Source organism: Xyrauchen texanus, chromosome 10 (assembly GCF_025860055.1).
Source record: "Xyrauchen texanus isolate HMW12.3.18 chromosome 10, RBS_HiC_50CHRs, whole genome shotgun sequence".
Taxonomy (NCBI): domain Eukaryota; kingdom Metazoa; phylum Chordata; class Actinopteri; order Cypriniformes; family Catostomidae; genus Xyrauchen; species Xyrauchen texanus.
Window position 1 is genome coordinate 32,688,941 of NC_068285.1, and position 11,712 is coordinate 32,700,652.

The window sequence follows — 11,712 nt, forward strand, 5'->3', positions numbered from 1 at the left end:
AAGATTAGTGAAAGGGTTAATTTAACCGGAGGAGGAGCAGCTATATTCGTGTTTCACTCGGTAGTTTAAAGGATTTTCAATGATAGACGACATACAGAGAGTGCAGCTTCAGTTCTGCTGACCAAAGACAGTTATGGAGTATCAGGTAATAATAAACTTACATTTTAGTATATTTAAATACGTGTTTAAAGCCTCAGAATAAATGGTGAATCTGCCTGCCCGGTTATGTCATGTCCGCTGCTGCGAGCTTTCATAACAATGAGCCTCGCATTAGGTAAAGAGACCATAATTTTAAATAAAGAGATATAATCGGCGAGCAAAATGTCGGAATTTGTTTATACAAGAATAACAGCGTCAGTAAATATGTATCAACGATTGCAAAAATTACCTTTTAGATTAAAAATAATCTACATTAAGAATTTAATGGTAATGTTGATGTCTATGTAAAGCGAATAAGATTTTTTTTTTTATTTGAATAGTTCCTATTTACCCAATAAAAAAAAGAAATTAATTTAAAGTTTATACTGTAATACTCACCGTATTTTATCACATCCACATGAAAACTGTGGCTTTAATTGGTTGAAAAGGAGATTTGTCATCAGTCTGTTCACAGAACTCAATAGACCTTTTTCACACTTCAAGTTTTGGAACGCGGAAATAAAAGTGGGCGATCACAGCAAATATGATTTGCACTTACCCATTTACTCAAAGACCAAAAGATAAAATCCACTATTACGTTTGAATTCCAGGGTAATATAACACAAAGCACAGTCTGTGGACTGTCTCTTTGTGACTGTAGTTCCCTTGCGACTCAGTACACTTGACACTGCGTGTTAACGGATATGGGGGAGTGTCCTTCCACGTGGCCTAGTTGAAACCTCTACAATTACACCAATATTCTAATATTGGCTATGGTGTTTGAGCTCTGCCCTTTTAGGCATGAAGCTGTCCTCTATAAAAGCAGGTGTATGAACACAATTACTCAGAATTTTCTTCCTTCAAAACAGCAATTCATCTCTCATGTAGAAGCTGCTTTGCCATCCACTACACAAGTCAGTGGGCGGTTCACAGCAACGAGAAGTCACTCCGCTCCCCTCTAGCGTTCCGACAATCATCTCTCAGCCTCGCCTCTTGACGCTTCGCTGGTGAACGGGCCGCTTCAGCATCCTGATGCGTGAATGCATGGCAAGTCTTCATGGGTGTGTCAGAGCTGATGTTTACAACGATCGAGCACAATTTGTGGTCTGACCACACAATATGCCGTTATGTGCACAGACCGCGACACACACAGCGAGATTTACAGCCGTTAATTCCTCGTTCTGGAGAAGGATGGCGGGCTCCAGCCAATTCTAGTTCTGAGATGCTTGAATCGCGTGCTTGTGATGCACCCATTAAAAATTTTAACGCCGAAACAGATATTTTCGCACATCCGTCCTCAGGACTGATTTGCGTCAATAGATCTGAAGGACGTGTACTTGTACCAGTTGCACAGCGTTCGAGGGAACTGGTATAAATTGAAAGTCCTTCATTTCAGTCTGTCTCTGGCTCTCCACATGTTCTCGAAATGTATTGATGCAGTGCTCGCCCCATTGAAATCAAATGGTGTTTGTGTGTTTTAAATGACCTCAGTGTCTGGTTATTACTAGCCAATCAAAGGCACTACTGAGCGTACACAGAGACTTGCTGCTTTGTTATATGGAAAATCTGGTCTAATGTTAACTGGCAAAAAGCACACTTTTCCCCAGCCAGTAAATTTCCTTTTTTGGAGTTCATGCATGAGCACCTCATGAACAAGCACGTACAGACCATTCTTTGGTGTCTGTTTCAGTCCAAACTGAAAAAAACATTACCACTGAAGTAATCTCATTTTCATGTGCTTTGCGGTAACTCGCCACTGTCTGGCTGCTGTAGCACCACGGACAGTGCCAGACTTCTACCAACAGGGTGTTATGCTAGGTCAAGTTTTAAGAAAGAAAGTACTGACCACAAATGCATCCAACACAGGCTGAGGCACAGTGTGTAATGGACGGCTGACTTACGACACCTGGAAACAGCTGTGAAACGGCCGTGACATATCAGCCGTCTAGAGCTACTGTCTTTCTTGCTTTGAGAGCTTTTCTTTCAGATATTGTGAATCATCACATTATGATTAGTTCGGACAACATTACAGTAGTGGCATATATATGTTGCCATGACACGCTGACCCACGTATGTCCGGCTGTGAAGGACTCAACAAACCATATGGAAGGAGGATATAGGGAAGCAGGTTTTTCCAGACTCAGGTAAGGCTTTTAATTGGCCAATTCAATACTTTACAGCTTCACAAACTCAACAGTTTCCAAGGCATGTTGGCACTCAAACTCATTAGCTTCACGACCATAAACACATCAGCTTCCATGAGCACTGTAGGCTCACTTGTGCCAGACTCTCTCTGCTGGTGGTGTGGCCGTTTATATGCTGCTCTCCCCATGCTCACTGGAATTAGAGAGAGGTGTTTCAGTAGACATAAATCTAGCTCAGGTGTAAGCACCCTTACCGCTTTCCCTCTCTACGGACGGATGCTCGACCATGCCCCCTTTGCCACACCATCAAAATTTAAGTATGCGCTTCTCCTGGAGCGCCTCCTTCATTCTGTTATCAGCAAAGTCAGAGTGGACATGGAAACAGTTCTGTTAATTGTACCAAAATGCCCCAATCAGCCATGGTTTCCGGAAACGATAGAGATGTTATACAACTCGCAATAGGAAATACTGCTGAGGAGGGATTTCTCTCTCAGGTGCTGGCATCCCCAGCCCAAACTGTGGAACCTGCATGTGTGACCCATGAATGGAGTGCGCTAAATGTGCCAGAACTGACACATTCAGTCATGAACACCATTTCATCCGTCCACGAGACTCTTATATGTGCTTAAAGGGAATGTGTTCACTGATTGGAGTCTTTCACATGGCAAAGACCCAGTAAACTGCCCCATACATAAAATTCTCATATTTTTTTCAAGAGCGATTAGACGCAGGACTCACGCCGTCAACGCTCCAAGTTAATGTGGCGAATATATACGCGTATCACGCACCTGAAGCCAGCACCAGTATAGGCAAGCATCATTTAATCATAAAGTTCCTTAGAGGAGCAAGACGATTAAATCCACCTCAGCTGGCTACAGTACCGACTTGGGAAATAACTTTGGTCCTAAATGTGCCCGCAGGGCCCCCTTCGAGCCTTTGGACTCTGTTGATTTGTGCCTGCTCTCCCTTAAGACCACACATTTGCTGGATCTGGCCTCTGTAAAATGGGTTGATGACTTCCATGCTCTATCAATTGACAATTAATATCTGGGGTTTGGCCCCGGTCTTTGAAAAGCCACTGTCAAACCCAGAAAAGGATATGTGCCTAAGGTTCTAATCTTGCACTTCAGAGAACACCTTCAAGCTTTTTTCCCTCCTCCATTTAATTCAGATGAGGAATATTCCTTGCATTTGCTATGTCCTGTGCGGGCGCTACACGCATACGTTGAGGACACCCGCCATTTCAGACTGTCTGATCAGCTCTTTGCATGCTATGGAGGACGCAAGAAAGGAATGTCCGTCACCAAGCAAAGATTCTCACTGGATTGCTGATGAGATTGCCCTGGCTTATGAGTCGCAGTGTAAAATCTGCCTAAGATTAGTATTAAAGCACACAATTAGAGGCATGGCCTCCTCATGGGCATGGACGAACTGTGTGTGTCTTTACAAGACGTATGTTTTGGAGCAGGATGCTCTTCTCAAAACACATTCGCAAGGTTTTACAACCTAGATGTAACGTCTCTCTCTTCACAAGTCCTCTCTGTTTCGAGCACTTGCTATTTAGTTTGCCAAATATACTGTATATAACTAATGCCCCTTCCTTAAGTATGGTCTCCCCATCGTTTTACACAACCGCCTGCATCTGGTCATTGTAATTTACCATAATGTCACAGGCACTTTCATTATAAATAAACTCCCTTCCCGACTGGGTTCGTGTAGGGGTTAATACATACTATGTGACTATAGTTCATATATTCAATCTTAGTGCTCGCCTCCTGGCCCAACATGAGGGTCACTCACTTGCGGCATACCCATGTTGGTCGCTGTCCCATGGGGTCATGTTTCCTCTCTGGAAGGTTATGTTGTGTAGTGCGGCGTGATGGGATTCTATTCTCTATATGCATTAGCACACAATGTCAAGTATATGGAGTTGTAAGGGAATGTCTCTGTTACATACTTAATCTCGTTTCGCTGAGACGAAGAGAATGAGACGTTGTGAACGTCTCTGGCTGCACTAAAAGACTCAGTTCTTCTGAGGTGTGAGCGATGCGCTCCTTGTCCCTCCGTAAGATCTGAGGAAATGTGTTTGCGCACCTGCTTTTATTACGGACAGCTTTGCGCCTAAAAGGGTGGGGCTCAAAGACCATAGCCAATATTAAAGTATTGGCGTTATTGTAGAGAGGTTTCAACAAGGTTGTGTGGAAGGACACCCCCCCCCCCCCACCCCCATATGCGTTAGCACGTAATGTCTCATTCCCTTCATCTCTGGGAACAGAGGTTATGTATGCAATCGAGACATTTTTCTGTTCCATCTGTACTCCCTTCACACAAGTAAAATATAATTAAAATCAGCTAAAAAAAAACTGTGCTTCTGTTAATGGTTATGTTTTTTTTTATGTTATACAGAATGGTCACAAACATGTTGACCCCTACAGTATTGAAGATGAGCCCCTCCTCAGAGAGAACCCAAAGAGATTTGTCATCTTTCCTATTCAGTATCCAGACATCTGGAAAATGTACAAACAAGCTCAGGCCTCATTTTGGACAGTTGAGGAGGTAATTATAATTTTTTATTTTAAATCCACAACATTTTTTAATTATAACTTTTAAAAGGTTATAACTCATTGGTATAAAAAGCCCTTAAATACTTTATTATTGAAAATATGCCAAATGTATTGTAATAACTGTTGTACTTCAGGTAATATAGTCTAGATTACATTTATGATGCTGGATGTGAAACCACAAACCAGTTTTTTATGGATTGTGTAGGTGGATTTATCTAAGGACTTGGTTCACTGGGACAACCTGAAGCCTGAAGAGAAACAATTTATATCACATGTATTGGCCTTCTTTGCAGCAAGTGATGGGATTGTCAATGAGAACCTGGTAAATCTGCCTCTTTTGAACCATTACCTCTTTGTTTTGAATTCATGATAATGGTAATCAACATGAAGTGCCAGGAATCTGCTTGCACTACTGCAAAAATCGTCAACCTGCATTTGATACTTAAACATTTCTACCTGATCTAACCCTTAAAGGAATAGTTCACCCCCCAAAAATGTATCTCATCCTTTACTCACCCTCATGCCATCCCAGATGTGTATGAGTTTCTTTCATCTGTAGAACACAAATTGTGTTTTTAGAACTATATATTTCAGCTCTGTAGATCCAGACAACACAAGTGAATGGTAAACAGAACTTTGAAGCTCCAAAATGCACACAAAGTCAGCATGAAAGTAATCCATAAGTGTACAATGGTTAAATCCATGTCTTAAGATGTCATATGATAGGTGTGTGGGAAACAGATCAATATTCAAGTAATTTTCTTTTACTATAAATCTCCACTTTCACTTCCAAATTCATCTTTTTTTTTTTGGTGATTTACATACTTTGTGCGCATCACTACCTACTGGTTGGGTCAAAGATGGAGATTTATAGTAAAAAAAAAAAAAAAAAAAGGACGTAAATATTGATCTGTTTCTCACCCACACCTTTCATATTACTTCTGAAGACATGGATTAAACCAAAGGTGTCTTATGGATTACTTTTATGCTGCCTTTGTTCTTTTTGAGCTTCTGGCCACAATTTTTGGGTGAGCTACTGCTTTAAATTAGGTTTGTCTGTGTAATATTATGTCTTCAGTTTCATTCAGACAAGCTAAATAATATTTTGAATCAATGAAAGAAAGTAATTTAGATTTTTGAATTTGGTTATGAAATAGGTTAGTGCAAGTTGTACTTCCATTAAACAGTTATATTTCCTTTACTTCTCATAGGTGCAGAGGTTTAGTCAAGAAGTGCAGCTTCCAGAGGCTCGATCCTTTTATGGGTTTCAGATCCTTATTGAAAATGTTCACTCTGAAATGTATGGCCTGCTCATCAACACCTACATAAGGGATTTAAAAGAGAGGTGAGATGAAAATGGGATGGTGTAGTATTCAGTTTGGTACTAGTAAATTAAACAAAAATCAGCTTTAATGTGAGTTTACACAGGTGACAGGTGCAAGATTCAGTTAAACACATTTTCCACAATGTGGTTTATGAGCAGACACGGCACAATGTTTTGTGTGTGTGTGTGTGTTTTACATAAAGCCTTAAAGGAATAGCTCACCCAAAAATTTAAATTCTGTCATAATTTACTTACCCTCAAGTCGTTACAAACCCGTATGACATGCTTTCTTATGCAGAACTGTCTTATCAATACAATGGCAGTTGACTCACTTTAAAGCTTTAAAAGGACCCAAAAGTGTCATAAAAGTAGTCCATGTGACTCCTGTCTCGTATTCAGAATTCCTATTCCTTTAAATAGCCTGTGTTAAAAATGTTGCACATTACATAAACATGTAGTGTATATTTAACATAAAGGCACTCTCTAAACCAAAATATATTTTATGTAAGTAAATACTTATGCTTTATATTTTCTTCCTACAGGGACTATTTGTTTAATGCAATTCAGACTATGCCTTGTGTAAAACTGAAAGCAGACTGGGCCTTACAATGGATCTCTGACACAAAGTCAACTTTTGGTGGGTGGAAAAATACAGTTTATGTGCAGTATAGAATAAGACAACAATATGGATTATTACTGTTGATTTAACAGAAGTTTTCCCTTATTTTTAGGAGAGCGATTAGTAGCATTTGCAGCAGTGGAAGGCATCTTCTTCTCTGGATCATTTGCTGCCATCTACTGGTTAAAGAAAAAAGGTTTGATGCCTGGCCTTAGCTACTCCAATGAGCTCATCAGCAGGGATGAGGTTAGAAAACACAATGCAAATGTTATAATTCTAGATATCTTAAGCTTTAAGATATTTGGATTATGGACATATACCTGTACAATGAGTTTTGTTTTATATATATATATATATATATATATATATATATATATATATATATATATATATATATATATTAGTACAAATGTACCAGATTAAATCAACAGATTTAAAATCTAGAAATACACATTGCAGATACAAAATCTAGAAATTTGATTGGAAAAAGTTACATTTAAAAATGGATCTTATCAAGGCTATTCTAATTATGAACTGTCATTTTTCACAGGGTCTGCACTGCAATTTTGCATGTCTAATGTATAGCTACTTGGTGAAAAAGCCTTCTGCTGACAGAGTGATGGATATCATTACAAAAGCTGTGAGCATTGAACAGGTAATTACACACAGGTGTATCCCAGTTGTGCAGAATGCATTATTTCAGTCATGATAGTAATTGCGTCTCTATTCCCTTGTTTTTTTTTTGAAGGAGTTTCTCATAGAAGCTTTACCAGTCAACTTGATTGGGATGAACTGCACTCTCATGAAGCAATACATTGAGTTTGTGGCTGACCGGTTACTTACAGATTTGGGATTGCCAAAAGTTAGTGCCATTGTAGTATTTGTGTTTATTTTAGTAAGCATGTTAAATGCTTATTGATTTCTTTATATTAATATTGCAATGTTTCGTCATTTTCATCTCCAAAGTTTTACCAATCAGAAAATCCCTTTGACTTCATGGAGTCAATTTCGCTGGAGGGAAAAACTAACTTCTTCGAGAAGCGAGTGGCTGAATACCAGCGACTTGGAGTGATGTCTAACGTGATGGACTGTGAATTCACTCTTGATGCAGATTTCTAATGCTGAACTAGAATATAGTATTTATTTATTTGGAAGTTGGGTGTTTCATTACAATACAGAAAAATGGCAGTCAGTTTAACTAGATGTGTCAAGAAAAGTTCAAGCAGGATTTTCCTTTTCTTTTTTCCACCTAATAATTTTAACACATTGTTTTGGTGATTTCTAATTGCAAGCAAATTTGTTGCCTGGCAAAACCATTTTACCCTATTGTCGGTTGTATTGTCTAAAAATTATTATATTCACACAACTCACCCTCATGCCATCTCAAACTTTCTTTCTTTGGCGGAACACAAACAAAGCTAATTTGAAGGATGTACGTGATGCATTATTGTTTATACATTGTAAGTCAGTGGGGTCCAAAACATTCAAGCTCCAAAAGGATATAAAGGCATCTTAAAAGTAATCCATATGACTGGAGGGTTTTAATCGGTGTTTTATGAAACCATACGGCCTCTTTGAGTGAGAAACAGACCAGAGTTTAAGTCTTTATTTACTATAAGAAACTATCCCTTTAATAAAACATATAAAATGTAATGATGAATAGACTACATCCATGGTACAAAGACAGACTTCAGATTAAAGTGACCAACTTGAAACAAGGGTTAGTTCACTGAAAAAGAAAATTCTCTCATCATTTATTCACCCTCACACAAACCCAGATGTGTATGACTTTCTTTCATCTGCTGAACACAAACAGATTTTTAGAAGAATATCTCAGCCCTGTTGGTGCATACAATGCAAGCGTATGGTGACCAGAACTTTTGCGCTCTAAAAAGTGCATAAAGGCAGCATAAAATTAATCCATACGACTCCAGTTGTTAAATCCATATCTTCAGGAGCAATATGACTGATGTGAGTCAGAAACCGATCAATATTTAAGTCCTTTTTTTCTATAAATTCTCCCCCCTGTATATGTGGCGATATGCGCAAAGAATTTGAATCAGCAAAAAACAATGAGAATGTGGAAGTGCAAGCGGAGGATTTATAGTAAAAAGGACCTAAATATTGACCGATTTCTCACCCACACCTCTCATGTCAGTTCTAAAGACATAGATTTAACAAATTAAGTCATATGGATTACTTTTATGCTGCCTTTATGTGCATTTTGAAGCTTAAAAGTTCTGGTCACCATTCACTTACATTGTATGGACCTACAGAGCTGAGATATTTGTCTAAAAGTCTTACTTTGTGTTTTGCAGAAGAAAGCAAGTAATACACATCTGGGATGGCATGAGGGTGAATAAAAGATGAAGGAATTTTTATATTTGGGTGAACAATCCCTTTAAGAGTGTTCCTAAGAAGAAACTAAGTCTGTCCCAATACCGATATCGTCTGGATACCACGCTCATGCACTGGTACTCGAACTCATAGAAATGCTCAGATACCAAAAAAACCATACCATCTTAAGTACGAATATAATTACGTAAACATTCAGCCCACAAATAAATATCACGTTATGTCCTAGTGAGATTATTTAACCACAAAAGCTGCAATTTAATGAGATAAATATATAGTCAGCATGTAATTCATATATGAGCGCTATTGAACGTGTGGAGACAGTGTTGTGCTGACGCTGGCTGCTCATACATTTTTTAAGGCTCCTCCAAGTCTCATACAGGGAAAACACCATCATGAGATTGTGATCGCACTCCGTTTGTACCAGATGACAGTAAAACGAGTGCAAATTCACATTGTATAATATATAATTAAATATATATTTAAATAAATGGCAACCTTTTGCGGTTTAATAATCACTTAAGTCATATAGGGACCGACTCTTCCAGAGTGGGAAGCTGCCATCATAACATCAGAGCTACTTGGTCAAAACAACACATAAACACTTCAAAATAAAAGCTCAGTCAAAATTAAAGGCACATTTATAGGAAAAATGTATGACAGAAATATATCACCACTGTAAAGTTATGTAATATTCTCTGTAATTCTACTACTAATAATAAATCAGAAGTAATTGTATTATACTTATGCAGTATCTAATATCTGTGATGCTCTGACACAATATTACTCCAGTGTTGTGTTTTGGGTTGTGTTGGATGTTGAAAACTAATTTGTATATTTTCATTTAATTAAAGTTTTAATGAATTCATTTATTTAAACGCCATTTGATGATACAATTTAAATAAACTGATGATATGGACACCCCTAGAAGAAACAAAAACTTAAATATTTCTGGTGTAAACCTAATAGGATTTCAAAGATGTTTTACATCAAAACAAGTAATGTGTGTGGGCACAGGCTTCTTGGAAAAACTATTTTATGAAGAAGCTGTGCCTCTATAAACCTATGGACTCTTTTTTTTTTTTTTTTTTTTAAATAAATAATTCAGATAAAGCCATTTTTGTGTTGCAGTAATTTTTTGAAGTGTCATATCAGTGTTATAATAGCAGCTTATTGCACACTGAGGTGTAAGAGTAAGTTGCAAACAGCATAACGTGGCTCTCCTCTATCTGTTAAAGGGGTCATGACATGAGAAACCAAATTTGCCTTGATCTTTTGGTATATAAGAGGTCTTTGTATCATTAAAACGTCCTGCAAGTTTAATATTTTAAGACGTCCTCCCCATTCTAAACGAATCATTTATTTAATCAAGCTCAAAATACAGCTCGTTCTGGATTCATGGTTAGAAGTGACGTGTCGGTTAGAAGTGACGTAACAGCGTTTGCATATGACCGCCTCCAGCACAAGACAACTACGCTTTAAGCGCAAGACAACTACGCTCATTTCAGTATCGCCGTCGCCTCACAAGTGTTCAGTCGATGGACAGCGAGCTCTGACAGAGACTACTTGTGCACAGGAAAATTACGATGCCACACAGATGTGCTGTTCCTGGCTGTGGTCAAACAAAACCTCTGAATAAGCTGCCGAAAGATCCAGACGTCAGGGAAAAATGGATGCAGTTTATTTTTTGCGGACGACCCAGTCACGGCAGTGTTAACTTAAGCGTTTGTTCTGTACATTTTAAGGATGACTGTTTTGAGAACAAATCTCAATATGATGCTGGCTTTGCCAGAAAACTGTTGCTCAAAGATAAGTCCGTGCCGACTATTCTGGGAACAACGACGACGCAAACTGTAAGTAATCTATTTTAAACTTTAAACTACTTTTTAAAGCGCAATTTCATTCATTATGAATAATCACAGTGTTTTTACTTAGTTTACTTGCATATTGTTCTGGCTGGGGGCGTCAATAATTGATACATAGGCACTGACGTTAGCCAATCATAACAGTGGGCGTTAACACTGAAGTCTTAAATGGAAAATGCCCCCAAAACAGACTGTTTGAATCAGAGTAGTGGTGGGAAGTTCGGATCATTTTACTGACTCGGATCTTTGAGTCTCGTTCAGCAAAATGAACGAATCTTTTTTCGAGTCATTTCGTTCATTTCAGCAGAATATAATTAAATGTCATGTTAAATAGCCCAAAACATCAAGTAGTCTACTTACGAAAATGTTGATTCAATTTGAAATAAATAAATAAAAATAAACTATAGGGTAATGCAACCAAAGCCAATTTATAAGAAACCGAAATGTTAATTTATTAATTGGGTCTTAAGTTTAAGCTATTGCAGTTAGTTCACCTCACCTCCTTTTTCTCCGCCTCTTGTGTCATCGGGTTCGAACTTCAAAACGTTAAAAATACTTAGTTGTCGATGTCGACTCGTCAGTGTCTGTGTGTGGGCCGTGTGGTGTGACACAGCAGCCAATGCACTCACTGACTGCATGCACATGCAGCATACCGGTCCGGATCCGGAAAGATAAATGATTAGTTCAAGTCTCGACTCTCGAG

General features: G+C 38.4%; 1 protein-coding gene across 1 annotated transcript; it reads left to right on the plus strand.

Moving 5' to 3' along the window:
* Positions 1–19: 19 nt before the first annotated feature.
* Positions 20–10,253, plus strand: rrm2b (ribonucleotide reductase M2 b). The gene is made up of 9 exons (XM_052136219.1): positions 20–145; positions 4,689–4,838; positions 5,052–5,168; positions 6,058–6,191; positions 6,713–6,807; positions 6,902–7,035; positions 7,340–7,444; positions 7,538–7,651; positions 7,756–10,253. Exons 1-9 carry the CDS (start codon positions 134–136, stop codon positions 7,906–7,908), a joined length of 1,014 nt encoding a protein of 337 aa, XP_051992179.1. The 5' UTR covers positions 20–133; the 3' UTR covers positions 7,909–10,253.
* The last annotated feature ends 1,459 nt before the right edge of the window (positions 10,254–11,712 follow it).